Below are 22,981 nucleotides of genomic sequence, written 5' to 3' on the forward strand. Positions count from 1 at the left end.
TAGCTCCTGGAAAGGAAAGATATCCATAGATTGGATTAACCAAGTGCTTGTCTAATTTAAGTCCTTTTGATACTTTAGTGAGACACCTTGTGGCACGATCTTACACTCCAGAGAACAAACAACTGAAAGAGATGCTCATTGAAGAATTGGAACTCTTACTCCAAGAACTGTTATATAAGCTCGTGCTGAATATCGACAGACGGTGCAATGCAACCATTCCATTTAGAAAGGTTTGTCCCTAAGATTTTTTATATTGTTGTTCTACCTCTTAGATAGACAGTTTTTTGTACTAACACTATTCTGTCAATGAAGCCTTTTTCTGTTCATTCCTTACTGTATGCGTCCTAGTCATATTTTTAATACTATACTTCCCTCATCCTTCAAGTACTACATTGTGACCCCTGTAGTATGAATTTCATGTCTCCCAGTTGATATATTGCGGAATTACGGCACAGATCAGTGAAGTTGCTTTTTAAGTTTTCTACTAAATAAAGTAATATGGAAAAAATCTCTTCAATAATGCACGGGATGTAAGTTTAATTTGCATCCTGTGCAAATTCTTATTTCTTATTATAAACTATTATTCTGGGCTTCCTATTCTTTGGTTTAAGCTTTAAAGGCCTGTAGGTGATTCAAAACTACAGGAACAAACTTCTAGGAAACGTTTGGTACATTTAGATGACTCGAAATCCCATAGCAATGCAGGGTCGGAAATGCAATCCTATCAAGATAGGAGGTTGTTTGAGGGTATCGCGGGAAAATCGTCGACAGCTACCTGCAAAGCTATTAGGATGGAAAACATGAATACATTGGGATCGCAAATTGACATTAAGGACAAGCTTAAAAGTCATGACTTTCCTGGAGATGAAATTATCCGAAATATCGTAACGTGGGCTTCGCATAGAATCTTGGGCGTTTTGAAATACGTCGAACATTCGCGATAGCCACGAAAGTACGCCATTTCAAAACGTCCGAGAGTCCTTATGTCATGGTAGGAAATGTCAGAGACCTTTATCACCAGGAAAGTTAAGATTTATTTTTCTTATTCATCAGTCTGCGATCACGATGAATTCCAACATTTTCCCCTACAGCCTCGACCAGCTGGAGGATAAACAAAGATGCAGGAATGATAAGCTAATAATGGCTGCAAAAACTCTATTATTTAGTGATAACTGACAATACGTGTACACTTTTTAGTACAACACATGATATTTATTTATTTTCTTTTGCATTATTATGTTATTTATGATGAAAGGTTAATAAAATATCAGTCTTTTGATGTACATCAAATCCTGTATTAATATTCACTCGTAATTTCTTAAAATTGTTTTTTTAAGAGTGTTTAAAATTTCTTCTTTTACAGATAAATTTTTGTATACAGTAGGCACCGCCGAATGTAATCACGTTTTTCCATGGTTCTTTTAACCATAAACATTAACCGAATGAATGATGATATTAACCAATGAGAAAAAATATCCTCCGAAAGAGCAATATAATTTAATTAATTTAATATAAAAAAAATCAAGAAACATATTAATAGGTATTTTTATAGTATTTTAGTTAGAAAAATGCTAAAGTTTGTGTATGAACTGACCGTAGTATCTGTTCATTTACGAACTGTTTTTAGGGTTTTTGGAAATTATTTGATAGATGACGTAACCTTAATTTGTCTTAGATGTTTTCAGAGATTTTGTTTTTTGAGCAGAATATATTTTGCTCCTAAAGAAGAAAATCTTGTGTCTGATCGCTCTGTCTGATTTAGATGCCTTTACAAGTTACTACCGGAATTTCTTTCTTAAATCAACAGTTTTTGAGAGGGTAAGTGCGTAATGTAACGGATACCCTTGTGCTATACCATTCTACTGAATCTATAACCTTCAGAATGGGTGGAGTTATTCAAAATGCATGCCAATCTAAGGCTGCTTTTTTGCCTACTTTTAAATAGTTAACTGAAATCAAAAGCGCTTGTGTCAACTTTTATGGTATGCCGACGCCTTAGGGCAAATTACAAATTAATTGGTAAAAGCTGCATAGCTAAAGTTGTATACTAGTAAATATCATCATGATTCTAGAAACTAAGCTCCTTGGCGACTAAACTTCTCACTTGGCGATAACTCTGCACCTTAACAATTTTTATAATCTATTTTGACCTTAATTGGCGAATTTATCTATTATCTGGTAACTTTTAATTTAAAAATTTATTCTGTAACAGTTTGATCATATTGTTGCGTGCGTACGGGTTCGTTATGAAATGAATGCACAAGTCCGATGAAAAATGAACAAAAATTTATTATTATCACAACAAAAATGCTTAAATTTTCTCAAATTATCATGCAGTATTACAATATCTCACAGTAGTTTTCTTTTAACTACTCAAATGTCAATAGAACGTAATTCAAAACAGCTAAAGAACGCTAATCCGCGAATTCGCTACAATCAACAACAGTAGTTTTCTAAACAACAACAAAATAAGCAACTCCTAACTACAAACTGAGATGTTTTCCTCCTTTTATAAGATTTTAAAATCACGCGCTAGAATTTTCCAGCACTTTCTCGAAATCAAAAAGAGATATTTATTTATTTAACGCACGCGCTCTTGTATTTTTAATTTTTCCGGCTTAGCTTTCTTTTAATATTCGTCACGCGCTGCACTGCGCGAGAAATAAAACCATTTAATTTATAATTGAACTAACATTAGCTTTTTAAATACCAAATTCGTAACACTGCCCCCTTCCCAAGGACTGCACGTCCCGGGCAGTACAATCCCTGGACAGGAAGCTAAACTTACAACTGTGGCATAATTGCAACTGAGGCATAAACATTACATTACAATATCAAACAACATAAACAATAAATGCAATAACTAACTTAAACAAATCAAATGCTATCAAATACTAAATACAAAACAAATACTAAATGCAAATCAAATACTAAATACAAATCAAATCAAATACACATTTAAAAACAAAAAGGACCATGGTCTGATACTATTTACAATTATTTACATTACGTACTATGGCCATAGTAATGAGCTAACCTGTCGTAAGAGTTCGAAGACTCACGGATCCGAACCACGGCGTCATTCGTGTTCAGTACTGTATATGGACCATCCGAAGGTGACTGTAATTTAGGACTCAGTCCTTTTCGTTGAATCGGGTTCCACAACCATACCTTGTCTCCTTTGTTGGATCTATGTCTAGTAGCTCTTGTGTCGCATCTGGTCTTCATTTTCTCCGTCGCCAAGTTGACTCGCTTTCGTGCAGAACGGTGCATCCCCTCAAACCGGGCCTGGGCATCTTGGATGTGTTCCTCAGGCGATGAAGGCGCATCCGTAGGGCGACTAAACAGGCGGTCACAAGGCAGACGAAGGTCTCGACCGAAGAGCTTCTGGGATGGAGAATAGCTGGTAGTCTTGAGTTTCTTTTCGACCCTGGTATGATTTCGGCAGCTTCCCAAGCTCGATCTTTCGGACAAGGCGTCGACATTTCCAGGCGAGGATCCCTTTTGAGGATGGATAGTCATGCCATCAGATGCTGAAAGCAGCTTATTGTTTTTGAAATCTAAGGAAAAATTGTATTTCCTTAAAAAGTCCAATCCGAGTATGCATGGATCTGTAATATCCGCCACATATGCCGTGTGATGGTAGGCGGCACTTCCAAACGTGATGTTTACGTTTAACTTCCCAGTTATGTCGATCTTGTCACCAGACGCAGTCTGAAGGGTAACACAGGATGGCGTCCAATTAAGTTTATCTTTTAACTGTTCAGCTAAATCTTTCCTAATGATGGTAACATTAGCTCCTGTGTCAATGATCATATTGCAATGAACTCCATCGATATTCCCATTGATGGACAGTCCGTTATTGTTGCCACTCACTATAGAGATCTTAAGCGCTTTAAAACAGGGTTTTTCATTATCTGGCAACCTCCGTTCCTTGATATGGTCATTAATTTCTTTCCTGCGTCGTTGCTCAGAAATTGTCTCAATTTTCGTACCCTGGGGTGTTCTCCAATTCTTTCGTACGTGGCCTTCAGCTCCACAGTTCCAGCACTTTGGTTTCTTGTCAGTCCTTTTCCTTCCCGTGGCATTTAATTGTCTGTTTAAATCGTATGCCTTATTTTCCGTGCTCTGGGGAGTTCTGCAGTTCCTTCGTAGGTGGCCTTCAACACCGCAATTCCAGCACTTTAGGGTCGGTTTTGTTTCACCACTATTCCGTCTTAAAGCATTCACTGGTCTTGTCAACTCATCCGTTTCATTATCCGTGCCCTGGGGTGTTCTGCAATGCCGTCGTAGGTGACCTTCAGAACCACATCTCCAACATCTTACAGCCACTTTGTTCTCACTGCTACTCCGTATCAAATCTTCGACTTGTCTGGCTAAATCATCTAAACGAGCCATCAGTTGATCCACTGGCTCATGGACTCGCACAGCTCTAACTGGGTAGCGGTCTCGACGAGTGGCTTGCTGGGCTGCCTCAAATTTCATGGCGTACACTAGAGCACTTTTTAAATCTTTTACATCCGCCATTCGTAGAGCTTTCTGTATTTCAGTATCTCGGATGCCGTCGATAAAGTATTGCAAGGACAGGATTTCCCTTGTTTCTGTCGGGCATTCCGAAAAGGCGAGATGGGACAGCCTTTCAACATCCGCGGCGAGCTCCTGAAGTGTTGCGGTAGGCTTCTGTTGACGAGATTTTAATTGGAGCCTGCTGTAGTCTTTTAAACACTTCTCCCCAAAGCGCAACTCCAAGGCGCCGGACAGAGCTTCGAAATCTAACCTTTTGTTTTCGGGAAGAGTCTGAAGGATATCCGCTGCGTCGGCTCTTAGAGAAGCGGCGAGATGACAGGCCTTAGCTTGGGAATCCCATCCATTCGCATCCGCCACGATAGAAAATTGTGTCTTATACACCTGCCAGGAGGTCTTCCCATCATATGTGGATAGCTTCAGAGGTGGAGGAGCAGGCATTGGTAAGAATTTAAAATCAACACTCCTGCTCCCTGCCGACGCTACGAATTTCTTTAAAGTATCCATTTCTTTGGCAACTGCAGAAACTCTCTCATCAATTTGTTCTTTTACGGAAGAAACTCTTTCTTCTATTTCTTCTTTCACCGAAGAAACTCTTTCTTCAATATGTCCAACTTTATTTTCAACTGCGTCAATTCTGCCTTCCATAGCTTCAAATTTATTTTCTATTATGCAAGTAATTTCTCTTTTCATTTCTTCTTGACCAGCTTGAACGGCTTTCATTTCGTCCTTAACGGATTCCTGGCCCAATTTCATTTCTTCCTTAACGGATTCCTGGCCCAATTTCATTTCTTCCTTAAATGATGCTTGGCCAGCTTCCATCTTTTCTTGGAATGCAGCAAAAGCACTAATGAGCTGCCTCAATTGTTCTTCCATCGCTCTTGTTATTGGCATTCAAACCCCACTTCTGACACCAAAAATTGTTGCGTGCGTACGGGTTCGTTATGAAATGAATGCACAAGTCCGATGAAAAATGAACAAAAATTTATTATTATCACAACAAAAATGCTTAAATTTTCTCAAATTATCATGCAGTATTACAATATCTCACAGTAGTTTTCTTTTAACTACTCAAATGTCAATAGAACGTAATTCAAAACAGCTAAAGAACGCTAATCCGCGAATTCGCTACAATCAACAACAGTAGTTTTCTAAACAACAACAAACTAAGCAACTACTAACTACAAACTGAGATGTTTTCCTCCTTTTATAAGATTTTAAAATCACGCGCTAGAATTTTCCAGCACTTTCTCGAAATCAAAAAGAGATATTTATTTATTTAACGCACGCGCTCTTGTATTTTTAATTTTTCCGGCTTAGCTTTCTTTTAATATTCGTCACGCGCTGCACTGCGCGAGAAATAAAACCATTTAATTTATAATTGAACTAACATTAGCTTTTTAAATACCAAATTCGTAACAATATTAACCGAGTTATCGATGACATTACAGCAGCACAAGATCCATCCATACCTTGATCGTCTAACAGGCCACGACAAGGTATTTATAGCCTCTCGCGCGAAGGCGATCCCGGGAGGTCGAAACAGATTTGACAGTACCCTAAAGAGCCATTCACACTGGGATTTATCTGAGCTAATGCAGTCAACTCCATGTATCGACTAGCTCCACTGTACGTGAAGTTCAGATATTTCAGCTCACTCCGCTGTGAGGAAAACCTGGTTTCGGAGCTGCGTCGTCTATTGATAGATGTCTTCGTTAGCTCAGATAAGCCCAAGTGTGAACGGCCCTTTACAGAACTTATCGAGCCTGAGCAGATCATCATTTAGACAATGATTCTAATCACTGTGAGGGAAGCTAATTTCCACCATACTGGCCACTTCCAATATATGTGCCAGCTCGGGGGACGTCGGACTGGATTAACCACGAAAAGGGAATAAGCTCACTCTTTCGTTGCCGCCCTTCCTCCGCATCGACGGAGGACCCATGGAGTGGAATTACTGAAATCAATAAGCGACGTGTTTTCCATGTTTTCGTGTGCAAAAAGCTGGACAGTCACAAATTTAAAACAATAGCCGAAATATAACTATAATAAATTAAAAGTTACTTGTGAGGTTTATTTAATTTATTCAACCAGTTATTTTATAATTAAGACAAAATAATACGCCACGCCGAACAAATACTAATTCAGAAGTCAAACAACAAAAATCAGCATTATATTTTCAAATTTTCACAGGACTAGTTTCGATGGTTTTACCGAACCACCATCGTCAGCTGCAAAAGCGCAAAATTTTTGTTGTTTGACTTCTGAATCAGTTATTTTATGTTTGGAAACTTTACCATCACTTCTCTCTTTCCGTTTTCCCGCTAGAATGCAAATTAGTTTGCGTGCATGCATGTAAGTGAGGGTTTGTGTTTTTTAGGATATATGTTTTCCTTCCTTACTCTATTACTTTATTTCCTTATATGTTTAACAAAGGACAAGTGGGTCCCGTTGATGAGGGTAATCAAATTTCCTGCTGGGCACGGTTAATCAATGTTTATGCTTTGTAGAGCTGGCAGAAACTAACCACGTAGCGCGCAAATGCCAGAATACATTCTCTCTCAAGATGAAGAAAACCTTACCTTAAATACACAGAACTATTTTGCATTCTGGTGAGGAATACAGAAAGGATAAGTTATATTAAAGACCAAAATCATAACAACAGGTTAATTTAAAATGAAAACCTAACACATTCATAGAATATAATAACATATATTTATTCATAATAACAAGGTTAAACTTAAGACATTCATTCCATTTGAGAAGGTTTTGCAGCATTCTGATAATATTTATGCACATTTAAAATTTAAAATGAAACATGCCCTATCAGTGTATCAACCATGATACAGCGAGCAACCAGTAATACTTAGTTCTCGCACTCCTTTTGATATGATGGGCCCATGGAGGGAAACTGAAGTATATCTATTACTATATACGATACACTAGAAGCGAAGACATTAAAAACTTAATAATGTAACTATAAAATATAACTATAATTTAATATTTTGTATTTAGAAATATTTGATTATATTTAAAAACTAGGAAAAAAATGCAACAGCAGAATGATTTACTTCATGGTGATATTTCTTTGCGAGATCCTGTGGCTCCCTTGACAATCTGCTATTGAAATAAGGATTTCTCGTAAACCATGGATGCACTAAAACTTCCTCGGCATGAAGGCGCTTGAACTGGTCCGGTTGCAGCAAACTGTCTAACAAGTGCCAGCATTCTAATAGATGGTAAGAAGGGTGAAAGTATTAATTAGCATTAAAAAACCATCTTTGAAGATTATTCTGTTATTGAAAGGTTAACAGTAGCAAATTAAACAATAATATTTCACTGTATGTTATCATTGTCGCTTGATTGTGAGGTTTCAAAACAATTCTTTTTGACCAAAAAGAAGAAAATGGACCACAGGCAAACCGAAGTATGCTATTGATGAGAAAATGAGAGATTATAAGGGTCAGAATTCATCAAGCTATCCTATATACAGAGTTAGAAGAATGACGTAAAAGCAGTTATACAGAGACTGTCCGCGCATTTTTTAGACAACTTTGCCTTTTTATAAAAAAAAAATTCGTTTGCATGGAAAAAGTTTTCTAACTATATATAAAATATATTTTTTAAAGTGTAAATTATCGTCTGCTATTCGACAATTTTGTTGTCATGCAAAATGGTACTTTTAAAGAAGCAATGTACGGAAGGCTATGTTTGTGCTCTTTCTGAAGAAAATTATTCATACTCAGTTATTAAAAAATGCTGTGAAAGCCGTGATTTTTCGATATCTAAAGCAACGATAGATAATATTGTCTATAAGAAAGGAGAAAAATGTCAAAGTTTTGCTTCAAGGAGAAAAATTGTTCAAAATACATATCCAAGGAAGAAACGGAATGTTTCGAATGTTGCAAAGGTAAGAACTTTAATGTTAAAAGAAAATCTTCGAAGTCAAAGAACAGTTGCAAAATCATTAAAATGTCCAGTGTCGACTGTAAATAAAGTGATTAATGCTGGTTTGAATCTTAAAAAGGTGGAAGAAAACATAATGCGCACCGTCTTTCTCCGCGATATATCGCCGAAAGCAGAACGCGCTGCAGAATTCCCTATGAGAAACAATTATTCGGACAAAAATGGAAAAATGTTGACACAATAGATGAATCTTGGATATGTTTAAATAAATGACCTCAATAAAAAGACATCCATTTATCATCATCAAAGAGAAGCAAAAAATCTTAAAACATAGTTCAAAGAATCTATAGAAAGTTTTTCAAAGTGATTAATGATTGTTGCTGTCTTTTGATATAACGACAAATTAAAAATAAAGAGAGTGGAGAAAAATGTTAAGATCAACTCCACATATTATCGAAAACATATTTTATACCCAATTTTGAAATATGAAGTTCCTTCTCTTTACACACAGTGTGATCAACCAGTAGAACTGAACACAAAGCAAGTAGAGACACGTCAAAATCTACTACAGTCAAAAGTCTTTAATCCGGACTCGTCGGGACTCCGGTTCGATTTTTCCGGATTATAGATCATCAGTTTAAATCTTTTATAAGATGGCATGCAGAAATTATGAAGTTGAAAATATGAAACCATAATTTAGAAAATAATGAGCAATTATGATCTAAAGGGTATCAAAATTTACAAAAAAAAGAAGCTTAATATTTATTTGTTTACTTTATTAAACATTTCCTTCAACGCGCGCATGCGTACCTTACGTAGCCGAAATTAGAAAATTGCAACCAGAAAACTATTTGATTTGTATTCGTGATATTTATAATGACGAGGAATTTGATTTAAATCATATCAAAGACGGAGTACATCGAGATTAAATACTACATTTAGTAAGGAATTATAAGCCGAATAAAATAAAAACATCTGCCTTGAAGATAACGATAGTGCTGACAGATCAACTTCCAGTTCATTTCGCGCCGCGACATCTATGTCGTCCGTTAAGCAAAAGCTGTGATTTGGTGACGTTGATACAGGTTCTCCAGGTACGACACCATTTCTCAATTTCTCGCATGTGGCCAATTAACACATAACTAAAATAGTTTTTTTTTTCCTGTATTTGTTGTTATTTTCATGGCAACTATTTACCATTCTGATATTTTTCATAGTTTAGTTTACTCTTGTCGGCACAATAAAAGTAAGTATATAATCATAAATGAGATTTTTTTTTAATGTAATTTATCAATCATGTCGTAAAACTAAAGTCATCTAACAACAAAATAATAGCGATGCCTACAAATTAAATCCCATTTCTTTCTGAATATTATTACGAAATGCCCATGTGTGGTAAGATAGTTTCCCCGCAAAGCAGGGTTAGGGTTACCAGTAAAGTGGCAGGGTTGCCAGATTTGGCACGAAATCGCCAGTTTGGCGGCCCTAGACAGAGCGAAAACATTTTAGAACGCATTCTAAGTGGGTTTCCTCGGGAATGTTCTCGAAGGCAGGTTAAAAGCTAGATGTACCCAGCCTGTACTTGAGTAGAGTAGTTGAGAGTATGTTGAGTTCAGTAATAGTGTTTTGAATTTAGAGATTAGCTTGAGAGTGACTGAAGTGAATCGGCAGCTGTAATTTAGTGCTTTGCGGTGAAACTGTCTTCAAATTTGTAGCCTGCAGGCTGCGTTCCTGATTGTTCCAGAGTGTTTATCATAGTTTTTCGATGACTGTGAACGTGTCTTTTTAACTCTCCTGTGTAATACCGACGAATAAATTGTGTTTTGATTCTTCATCAAGTGTTGTTGTCAATTATTCCAAACCCACGAAAGCAACAATATAATACACATATAAACAAATAAATAATGGGGGTGTAAAGTGATGATTGGTTGATTGGCTAGATAACTGTTGAAGATGAGCTTTTTATCTGCATCGTAATTACTTGCAGAGGCTTTAATGCATAGATACAAGGCTGACATTCACAGACAGATGTGGCCGAATCAAGGGTAATTTTATTGCTGGCTAAAGTTCTTCCTGAGACACAATATTAATTCACATATTTTTATTATGGATGAGATATGCACACATAACCTATACATCTTGCATCTCTTTTTTAGACAAAAGACGATGGCGTGGCAGGAAACTATACTGGGCTAGTAGAAGCTAGACGAACCTGAGAAAAGGGTTGCGCAATAGTAGCGGTGGTATTTATAGTAAAAATTTCCTTTAAACCGATTGGACAAGAGCTGTCACACTGCAGCATGATTTCATAAACAAGAAACAGAATAGTTTTCAGATGACGCACTTAGTAGAGTTCAGGAAGGGAACGTAGGCAAATTAAAATCAAGAATTAAAAGGGTAAATTATAGTTCCCAATTTTTAACTTTATATTTTTTATCTTACATAAACATTTATATACAGTGATTGAAAATGAAATCCCAACACGAAATGGAAAATTAGTTTCGAGGAATGAAAATAGACAAGGTCTAGGTAACATACTTATTTGATTAATATTTCAAGGTCACACAGTATATGCAAATACAAGGGCTTCAAATGTGAAATGGTGGTACATTAACAACCACTGTAGTTGCCACAATGTAGAATGCAAGCATACAAACGTGCATGCATTGTGCTGTACAGGCGTCATATGACATTTTGTGGGATGACGTTCCGTGACTGTCGCACTCACAGTCAACTCAGCAACGGTTCATTCTCGTTGTGGATGATGCTGGATTTATCGTCCAATCATGTCACATACATGTACGATGAGTGAAAGATCGATTGATCTCGCAGGGCAAGGCAACATGTCAAAACTCTGAAGAGCATGCTGGGTGATAGCAGCAGCATGGGGACGATCGTTATCCTGTTGGAAAAATCCACCTGGATTATTGCGCACGAATGGGAGCACGGCCAGTGATGTCATGAGTCTGATGTACAAGTTTACTGTCAAGGTATGTGGGATAATGACGAGAGTGCTCCTGCTGTTACAGGAAAATACTCCTAGTATATGTCCAAAGTGTCTACAACCGTAGACACCTCGATTCCAAACGCTTAACTGGTCGCCTTTTAAACAGCACACCACCGTCACCGACACCAAGACAGAAACAACTTTCAACTGAGGACACAAAAGATGTCAAATGCGCTCTCTGATGAGTTCCAGCTTGACACCACCGAAGTCGCAGATGACAGCAATTTGGAGTTAAAGCATATTAGCGCTACAGGGCATCTGGGATGGCGCTTTCTTTCAGATAATCGATTGTTACAGTTTGTTGTGCCATTCTGGCTCCTTAGTTGTTTCTTTGGCATGTGGAATGATATTACGGACGTTTTTTTAAAAAAATTTTAATTTTTTTAACTTTTCTCTAATTTGGGGGTATTTTATCACCATTTATTTTCATTTTGATTAATTTTGTTTGTTAATATAAGTTTTTTAAAGTTCAATTTTTTTATTAAAATTTAAGCTGCCCCAGCCCCTTCCCCCCTTTTTTCAAAACTAAAGGTTTTTATTAGAATTTTTAACTTTTTTTTTTTTTCCTTTTTTCTTTTTTGAGTCTGGAGCCATTCTACACGATTTTTACATCACTTATATTTTGTACATTATCAGTCATTTATTGTCATTTCAATTTATTGTATCTTATTGAGTATAGAGTGGGCCAGACCTCCCTTTTTTTTAAGGCTAATCCTGGAATTTTGATTGTTTTTCTTAACATTTTAGGTATCACATTCTGCACTGGGGCGCACTCATTTTTCTATCGTACTTTGATTGTATATTACAGTCAAAAGTCGTTAATTCGGACACCCATAATCCGGACCTCAAAGCTAAAAGCTTTCTGCGCATGCGTCGTGTTGACCTTTACCGCTACGAATTTGCATGTGCGCGTGCGCAAAATACGTTTACGAATGCGCGTTTAATGTATAACGGGCGGGATAAGCTAAGCTAAAATTATCTAATTATCTATTTCAGTTAATGTTGCAGATTGCGTTGTTCCTTAATCTTCGAATTGGATCCGGATTATTATTTTTTGAAGACTGTTAGAGCAATTTTATAAAAGTAAGCTTGAACTTTTGATTATGTCAAATAGAATTTCCAATATATATTTACTAATATGTAAAGGATATACAAAGCGAAAGTATCTTTCGGAGTCCATTAAACAAAAAGTGGAATTGCTGCAAAAAATGGATAAAGGCATATGCTTTGTTTATCTAAACTTTAACGTCTGTTTATCTAAACTTTAACGTTTGTTTATGTAAACTTTGTTTATCTTTAACGCTGTGGGGGCCTGCAATGAATTGGAAGTTGATCTGTCAGCACTATCCTTATCTTAAGGGCAGATGTTTTTATTTTATTTGACTTATAATTGCTTACTCAATGTAGTATTTCATGTCTATGTACTCAGTCTTTGATATGATTTAAATCAAATGCCTCCTCATTATAATTCGCTTCCGATAGCGAAGAAAGTGACAGAGGTTATTGAAAACGAAAAAATTTCGATTGACAAATTAGTCGGTATTCTCGACACAGCAATTATAGGACTTGAACAGCGGAACTCTGTAACTGAACAAGAAATTATGTCTGTTTATAGAATTAAAGAGAATGTATTATCACATAAAAAACGAAGCAACTTAAACAACTTACATTGAAAGAAATGTTTAAAAAAGTAAACAAATATTAAGCTTTTTTTTGTAAATTTTGATACCCTTTACATCATAATTGTTCTTTATTTCGTAAATTACAGTTTCATATTTTTAATTTTATAATTTCTGCATGCCATTTTACCAGATTTAAACTGATGATCTATAATCCGGAATCGCCGAAGTCCCGACGAGTCCGGATTAACGACTTTTGACTGTATATTTTCCACTGGACACGGGCATCTTGACTGTTATTTTCACACGTGTTCAAACGGGATTCAGGCCCCGTGGATTTTCACGTAAGGTCGCCCGTCTGGGTCTCATTTTGGATATTGCACTACCTATTGACATTGTTACATTTTTATCTTATCATAAGATGCCGACGCTATTCTTTTGAATTGTCTTTTACTATATTGTATACCTTGTATTCTAACCTGGAGTTTACTAATTATTTAACTATTCGCATTATATAACGCATGCTTTTGTAATGATCCTCTTTCACCGGTGGGACACGTCGGTTTCCTGGTCTCTTTTATATACGTTTTGTATTGTTATTCTTTTTTTTTTTTTTTTTTGTACGGCGGCTATCAAAATTTGTTGTGGTTTGACTGTGTCTACTACTCACTTTTATCTTACCACATGCCTGCATACATGCTTTACTGTCTGTAACGCACGCACTTAGTGCTCCTATGTCCTTTGTAACCTTTCTTGTACTCCTCTGATGCCGACTGATTCTGTCCTCCTGTCCTCTGGCTGTGGCTAGCGGATGGTAGAGGTAATTAATTTGGAGGGGGTGGACTTAACTCTGTTTGGTAGCACTTAAGCTCACCTTAGGTCGGAGACTACCCCTCTTCGATAGAGATATCATTATGGCTCCAACAAAAGATAGAATGTCTGCTGCTGATGTATAGGGTGCGGCAGCGTTCATAGCGTAATTTGACTTACGTAGCACAATGACGTGCTTCATGAATGCGCTCCAGCTCGTGCCGCATTCGTATACTAATGAACTGCCATTTCGAGTGTCATAGTGATATGAATCGCTGGAGTTCACGGCACCGTACCTTTGCTGTTGAAAGTTATTTCAAGAATAACTACTCTGTTATTGCTACCCAGCATCTATTTCGGCAACATTTCAACTTGGGACGTTATGGGAAAGTTCCAGATGGACGGACCATTGCGACAGACATTTCCAGGTAGAGTAATTTCCCGTTTTGGTGACATTTCCTGTCCGCCTCGCTCACCTGATATTTCATGTGCCGACTTTGGGGCCACCTGAAGCAAGAAGTTTTCCGAACACGCCGTGCCACCATTCCTGAGTTGAAGGATCGCATCCGAACTGCCGTCGGCAATGTCCCAGGGAATACGTTACAAGCTTCCAACGCAGCCTAGATGAATGTGTTGTGCAGAGGGGGGCACCATATTCAAAAAGTAATCCACGCAATGGACAATGACTTACACATTAGTAAATGGCATACCTTTAACTATTAATTTTCATAAGAGGTAATAAATAAATTACAGTTACTGCCTTATGGTGTGCTTTTAATATTCTACTATAAACACTACCGCACCCTATAGTACCACGTGTGGAATACGGCTGTCATTGCTTTGAGTGGTGGCATGTGTGCCTCGGAATGCAGCCTTCTCGAGACAGTACCTTCCACGACCACCGGTGCCAACTTGCATGTACAGTGCAGAAATCTCTACTAAATCCTTCTGCAATGAGGAGGAAGGAAAAATCCACCTTCTCGTAACCTACAAAGGTCCTCTTTCAAATTCACAAAGCTTCTGATAACGCCTTCTTCGTCTCCTTAAGGGCCGTTACCACTGGGGTTTGTCTGAGCTAACGAACACAACTAACGTAGTCGACCCACCTCCAAAACCAGTTTTCCCCCATAGGGCAGCAAGTTGAAAAATCTTAAATGCGGGCACTGCGGAGGTGGTCGACACATAGAACTGACTCCATTAGCTCAGATAAAACCCAGTGAGAACGGTGCTTTACAGACATGCTTGACCCAAATCTCGTTCACAACGTCCACTTCGGAAGATGAATAAAGCACACGAAGTTTATATTCCGTAATTAAAGCAAACGTGTTTTGCATGTTTATAGTGGCTCTAATAGAGCAACACTTACTCGTCTAGCACGAAATCTTAACAGACATTTTAGATATTAATTTAATTTTAGAAAAACCCCGCCCAAAATTCGCTTATTTAGCACAGTGATTGCCAACGATTTTCTTGCATTTAATTTTACTGTGGCCAATATCAAACGCTGTTCCATATATTTTCCCGCAGAAACTTATTCGTTGCATGCTGTCTTATAAACCAAATGATCCTAATCTTATTGCATGTGGCAACGCAAATTATTGCTAACTACATCGCCTCCAAACAGAGCAGTCTATATGAAATACATGTAGACAAAAATTCTCTTTTTTTAAAGTTGTTCAACTATACAAGTTATAACTAAACTAGACAGTTGTAAGTTGTATACAATGTGATTAAGGGTAAATACACACAGAGCAAAATTTTTTTCTAAGTTGTTGAAATATACAAGTTGTAAGAATATTCTACTAAATACCAAAGATACAGGAACAAGTTATGTTATGTAGAGTCCTTTTATAGCCTGACCAAAATATTGTCAGCCTTTTGTCTTTAGTCATTCCAACTTTTTCATAATGCCTTTTATGATATGTTGCAGTCTTTTTTATTATTTTTAAACTGTATAATTATCTCTATATGATTCCATAAAATAAATTTATCTTACCAGTGGATAATAATTCCATTTGCTCCCAGTTTTCTTGAGTTAATCCTTTGTTTATCCTTCTGATAAATAACTCCTTTTTACGTGAAGGTGGCTCAGAATCCAAAGCACCTTTAGGTATGGCAAAAGGCATTTTACCAATAACCATCGAATATAGGATGACTCCTCTAAAATCATCACATAAAAATATAGTCAGATTAGACAAAGAGACACAACACAAAAATGTTCATTGTATTGCACAATCTGCTAAATTGATTATCTAAATTCACTTAGGTCTCACTTTGGAAGAATGTTTTAAGTTGAAATTCTGAATCTTAATCGATAATTTTAAAGGAACACAAAGCAAAGGTAAATGATACTCTGTGTTTTGTATTATTAACGTACACTGCGGAAAAAAAAAGGGGGATCTCCCGTTCTACTGGGCCGATTGACGAAATTCAACTTGCATTTTTCATGTCTCGAAAGCGCAACTTATTATAGCGATATGTATTAGATTTGTATATAGCATTGTTCTAATATAAGTATTTTGACACAAAATCGCATTTTTTCTGAAATAAAATACCAAGTTTTCTACACATTTCGATTCTACGACTCAAATTACACCACACTATCAAGTTTTGTAAAAATCGCAGAAGTAGTTTTTAAAAAATTAGCTCTCAAAATTTTAACTCCTGGAAGTTAATTGAGTTTGATATATATTTATTAATCTCTCTTTTTTTTTTTATTAAACTTATTTGTTTCTTCCTTTCACATTTCGAAATTCAGGTTCATTCCAAATAAAATTCGCTTATTTTTTATGATTAATTTAATTTGTATTTTAAAATAATTTTTATAAATTTTCTAAAAAATGTGTTATAATCTATAAAATTTTTACCATCATCTTAAAGTAGACGTATTTCTAAGCATACCTGCAAAAAATTACAGTTTTTTTATTCAAAATTTCCGAATATATACGTGAATTTATATATTGGCGCGTTTTAAAATTTGGCACATTTGTTGAAAGCGATAAAACATCAAATGTGAGTTAGACACTTTTCTAAAATTATTTGAAAGTGGAAACGATGGGACTTTTTTCCCGCTCAAGCACAATGCAAAAAGGTAGGAATGAGGTGTGTTTTTTCCTCTCTGTCATAGTAAAAGGGAAAGGAAAATTGGTTGCCACATATTAAGAAGTTCGCCAATATTAAGAAATTTCGCCATTCTTGGCGAAAACTGAAAAAAATTATGCCAAGATAAATTTTTGAATTTCTCCGTAAATTTCGCGCCAAATTTTACAAAATGTAATATCTAGGCATAATTTGAGCCGTAGAATCAAAATATGGAAAAAAAAAATGATATATTTTTAGGAGAAAGTCAGATTTTGTGTCAAAATACCTATGTTAGAACAATACTATATATAAATGCAATATATATCCTAAGTCGCGCTTTCGAGACATGAAAAACGCAATTTCAATTTTGTCAATCGGTCCAGTAAAACGAGAGATATAAAACTGCCCCCCCCTTTTTTTTCGCAGTGTACGTCAACAATAGCTCATCTATCCAAGTTTTGTTTGATGAAAACATCAACTTCATACGTATTCACTACCCGTTTTAAGTGGGACAAATAGAGAGCTTGTACGCCGATCGGCGGGAAATCAAAATAAGTTCTATTTTATTCTTCCTTTGCTCATTTCAAAACAGTAAAGGTGAAAAAATGAGAAATTAAAGAGACATTCTTTAGAAAGCATCTCAGATGATCACAACATTGTGATATTTATTGATTCACAGGCCACTATTAAAAGCGGTTTCTTCAGTCATATTTTCAAACAATGGTTCTGTTCCAAATTGTCGGCCTTTGATAAATACTGTAATAAATAACGGTCGCAGTGTTACTCTGCAGGGGATCCCAAGTCATTGTGCAATCGTGGGTAATAATGTTGAATGCAAACTGGACATGAATATGCCTCATGAAACATCGACATAAATTTTTTTTAGCAAACTCTCCATCTTTCCCATTATGTGATATTGACGAGATGTGCAAAGGCCATTGGACATTCGTTCTGGACTTAAAGACATGGCAACGGCTAATGCTGTCAGAAACTACTGTATTGCCATTCTTTTTTTAAATGTGTCTGAATTATATTGGGATACCTATTTGACTAATGGCGGTCATGCCTAGATCTGGCTAGGTTTTTAAAAAACGCAGCGTAATGAATTCACAAACCATCGTCAAATGAATTTCTGTTTCTTATATCCCAATTTAGAATTTATGATATAAGTAGCCTGATTATAATTCTATCAGGCTAAAATAAAATTGACAATTGTCATATCGAACATACCTCATTAAAAGGAAACCGTTTCCTTGTATAAAAATGCTGAATTAAATGCAATTATACCCAATTAGGTAGAATTTCAAGGTCTGATCTAGATCCTCGATACGTAGATTTATTTGATTGATAAAACAATAGTAATAACATGCAAATATTCGTATTTTTCCTTAAAATAGATATAAAAGATAAAATAGGTAACTATGAGATAAAAGTATGGTGTAATAACTTTTTCTAATACGAATGCATGAGAATTTTAGCGTTCTGAGTTTTAAATACAATATTATATTTATAAACAATGAATTCCAAAACATTTATCACTCTAAATCATTTATTTACGAAGAAACTCTCTAATTTCCATAATTAATTCTAATTTCTGTGCTTCAAAATTCCCTTTTTATTAGTCCAAAAGGGCAAATTGCTCAGATGGGCTATTAATTTAATTTTGGCATTTTGCGTCGTCAACTATAAACGGCGTTTTAATTTTTAAACTGTTGCCAGCAAATATTAGAGCACTGCACTATATTTAAATAAATTAAATAATGAAGAATCTGCATGAATGTATGTATGTTTCTCCCATTACGGGGGGGGGAACGGTAGCTAGAAATATCAGATTTTGAATAACGTAATCCTCCACTCCAATATGGGCATTTGGAATTAGTTTTATTGCACATTTTATATAACTTTGATGAATTTTTGATTAACAAACTCAACCAAAATTTTCAAAGCGATGAATGGCAACACTGTACGAAAAAAAAATTATCGCCAGCGCGCGAGACTGTATATTGGAAATTCTAAAGATATATACTCTAAATATTTTGCGATATTGCTGTTGTATTGAATTTTATGGTTTAAGTGCGAAGAACATGATATTTAATAAATAAAGGTAACACACAAAACCCTAAAAAACGCCCCTTTGGGCTTAATATAAAACCTGAAAGTTTTCAGATTTTTTTTTCTTTTTGTTATTTTGTATACCTATTTTGTTCAAACAGTTTACGCATTGATGTTATTTTTACCACCTGACAATACTAGCACCATACCAGACAATGAAATGCACAACTGTTGTGTTCTTTGTCTTCAGCCAAGTTTTATTTTTGTGAAATGTGTATAATGTGAATTATGATTTTCTTACAAAGCTTTTTTTTTTTTTTTTTTTTTTTTTTTTTTTTTTTTTTTTACCGCGTAGTGCATATGAAGAGCGATGCATTGATGGAGTAACGAGTTATCGTCTTGGTAACTAATTTAAGTACAATGAAGATAAAATTTGTAAAATGTTAGAACTTGTGTATGAAGAGTTGTGTATGTGATACACAACTTGTGTATGTGGTACATCGGAGAGCATCATTCAAGTGTGTTTTCAAGAAGAAAAGAATACATAATTTATGACGTAACAGCAGGACGGCATTCAGCTGCTCTCGTCAAAAAAAATATCGTTGGAATGTTGCGTGCAACGAGACAGACCAACTAACTTTTGGAATGATCGCTGAAGAGTTAAATTTAGAACATCCATCGTTCTCGCGATTTTATTCAGGAAACTGATAACGAAAAACTGTGTGTTATAAGTGTCCTATAATGTTTGACTTTCAAAGTAATCAAAAATTGAAAAAGAAATGCCTGTGTTGACTGCTCGAAACCAAGATTTGCTGGATAGGTTAACTAGGGGCGATTCGTTTGGGTTTACAAATACGATTTGACATTGAAGGTGTAGAACAAAGGAATGGAAGATAAAAAAAGAACTGTGAAAGAAAGAATACCAAAGAAACACATTCAAACTGAAAGTAATGGTCAAAATTAGAACTGTGGAGGAAAGTATCTCGAAGAAACAGATCCAAAATGAAAGTAATGGTCAAAAAGAGAACTGTAGAAGAAACAATCTCGAAGAAACAGATCTGAAATTAAAGTAATGGTCAAAAGGAGAACTGTAGAAGAAAGAACATGGAAGAAACACATCCAAACTGAAAGTAATCGTCAAAAGGAGAACTGTGGAAGAAAGAATCTCGAAGAAACAGATCTGAAATTAAAGTAATGGTCAAAAGGAGAACTGTGGAAGAAAGAACATCTAAGAAACACATCCAAACTGAAAGTAATCGTCAAAAGGAGAACTGTTAAAGAAAGAATCTCGAAAAAACAGATCTGAAATTAAAGTAATGGTCAAAAGGAGAACTGTGGAAGAAAGAACATCTAAGAAACACATCCAAACTGAAAGTAATCGTCAAAAGGAGAACTGTGGAGGAAAGAATCTCGAAGAAATAGATCTGAAATTAAAGTAATGGTCAAAAGGAGAACTGTGGAAGAAAGAACATCTAAAAAACACATCCAAACTGAAAGTAATCGTCAAAAGGAGAACTGTGGAAGAAAGAATCTCGAAGAAATAGATCTGAAATTAAAGTAATGGTCAAAAGGAGAACTGTAGAAGAAAGAACATCGAAGAAACACATCCAAACTGAGAGTAATGGTCAAAGGAGAACTGTGGAAGAAAGAATCTCGAAGAAATAGATCTGAAATTAAAGTAATGGTCAAAAGGAGAACTGTGGAAGAAAGAATATCTAAGAAACACATCCAAATTGAAAGTAATAGTCAAAATTAGAACTGTGGAGGAAAGAATCTCAAAGAAATAGATCTGAAATTAAAGTAATGGTCAAAAGGAGAATGTGGAAGAAAGAACATCTAAGAAACACATCCAAACTGAAAGTAATCGTCAAAAGGAGAACTGTGGAAGAAAGAATCTCGAAGAAATAGATCTGAAATTAATGGTTAAAAGGAGAACTGTGGAAGAAAGAATGTCTAAGAAACACATCCAAATTGAAAGTAATGGTCAAAATTAGAACTGTAGAGGAAAGAATCTCAAAAAAATAGATCTGAAATTAAAGTAAGGGTCAAAATGTGAACTGTGGAAGAAAGAATCTCAAAGAAATAGATCTGAAATTAAAGTAATGGTCAAAAGGAGAACTGTGGAAGAAAGAACATCGAAGAAACACATCCAAACTGAGAGTAATGGTCAAAGGAGAACTGTGGAAGAAAGAATCTCGAAGAAATAGATCTGAAATTAAAGTAATGGTCAAAAGGAGAACTGTGGAAGAAAGAATATCTAAGAAACACATCCAAATTGAAAGTAATGGTCAAAAGGAGAACTGTGGAAGAAAGAATCTCGAAGAAATAGATCTGAAATTAAAGTAATGGTCAAAAGGAGAACTGTAGAAGAAAGAACATCGAAGAAACACATCCAAACTGAGAGTAATGGTCAAAGGAGAACTGTGGAAGAAAGAATCTCGAAGAAATAGATCTGAAATTAAAGTAATGGTCAAAATGTGAACTGTGGAAGAAAGAATCTCAAAGAAATAGATCTGAAATTAAAGTAATGGTCAAAAGGAGAACTGTGGAAGAAAGAACATCGAAGAAACACATCCAAACTGAGAGTAATGGTCAAAGGAGAACTGTGGAAGAAAGAATCTCGAAGAAATAGATCTGAAATTAAAGTAATGGTCAAAAGGAGAACTGTGGAAGAAAGAATATCTAAGAAACACATCCAATTTGAAAGTAACGGTCAAAATTAGAACTGTGGAGGAAAGAATCTCAAAGAAATAGATCTGAAATTAAAGTAATGGTCAAAAGGAGAACTTTGGAAGAAAGAACATCTAAGAAACACATCCAAACTGAAAGTAATCGTCAAAAGGAGAACTGTGGAAGAAAGAATCTCGAAGAAATAGATCTGAAATTAAAGTAATGGTCAAACGGAGAACTGTGGAAGAAAGAATATCTAAGAAACACATCCAATTTGAAAGTAACGGTCAAAATTAGAACTGTGGAGGAAAGAATCTCAAAGAAATAGATCTGAAATTAAAGTAATGGTCAAAAGGAGAACTGTGGAAGAAAGAATATCTAAGAAACACATCCAAATTGAAAGTAATAGTCAAAATTAGAACTGTGGAGGAAAGAATCTCAAAGAAATAGATCTGAAATTAAAGTAATGGTCAAAAGGAGAATGTGGAAGAAAGAACATCTAAGAAACACATCCAAACTGAAAGTAATCGTCAAAAGGAGAACTGTGGAAGAAAGAATCTCGAAGAAATAGATCTGAAATTAATGGTTAAAAGGAGAACTGTGGAAGAAAGAATGTCTAAGAAACACATCCAAATTGAAAGTAATGGTCAAAATTAGAACTGTAGAGGAAAGAATCTCAAAAAAATAGATCTGAAATTAAAGTAAGGGTCAAAATGTAAGAACTGTGAAAGAAAGAATACCAAAGAAACACATTCAAACTGAAAGTAATGGTCAAAATTAGAACTGTGGAGGAAAGTATCTCGAAGAAACAGATCCAAAATGAAAGTAATGGTCAAAAAGAGAACTGTAGAAGAAACAATCTCGAAGAAACAGATCTGAAATTAAAGTAATGGTCAAAAGGAGAACTGTAGAAGAAAGAACATGGAAGAAACACATCCAAACTGAAAGTAATCGTCAAAAGGAGAACTGTGGAAGAAAGAATCTCGAAGAAACAGATCTGAAATTAAAGTAATGGTCAAAAGGAGAACTGTGGAAGAAAGAACATCTAAGAAACACATCCAAACTGAAAGTAATCGTCAAAAGGAGAACTGTGGAAGAAAGAATCTCGAAGAAATAGATCTGAAATTAAAGTAATGGTCAAAAGGAGAACTGTGGAAGAAAGAATATGTAAGAAACACATCCAAATTGAAAGTAATGATCAAAAGGAGAACTGTGGAAGAAAGAATCTCGAAGAAACACATCCGAAATGAAAGTCATGGTCAAAAATAGAACTGTTGAAGAAATAATCTTAAAGAAATAGACCTAAAATTAA

The 22,981-nt window shown here is 35.6% G+C and overlaps 1 protein-coding gene across 1 annotated transcript in view; it reads right to left on the reverse strand.

Moving 5' to 3' along the window:
• LOC118197678 (uncharacterized) overlaps positions 1 to 22,981 on the reverse strand; it is a 69,382-nt gene that overhangs the window by 3,783 nt on the left and 42,618 nt on the right. Inside the window, exons 6-7 of the mRNA XM_035369215.2 lie at positions 15,863 to 16,026; positions 7,596 to 7,753 (exon numbers count right to left, since the gene is read on the reverse strand). Of these exons, the coding sequence (XP_035225106.1) occupies positions 7,596 to 7,753; positions 15,863 to 16,026 (322 nt within the window). The remainder of the gene's footprint in view (positions 1 to 7,595; positions 7,754 to 15,862; positions 16,027 to 22,981) is intronic.

This window comes from Stegodyphus dumicola, chromosome 2 (assembly GCF_044657685.1).
Source record: "Stegodyphus dumicola isolate Sdum_Otavi_A_Nest chromosome 2, ASM4465768v1".
Taxonomy (NCBI): domain Eukaryota; kingdom Metazoa; phylum Arthropoda; class Arachnida; order Araneae; family Eresidae; genus Stegodyphus; species Stegodyphus dumicola.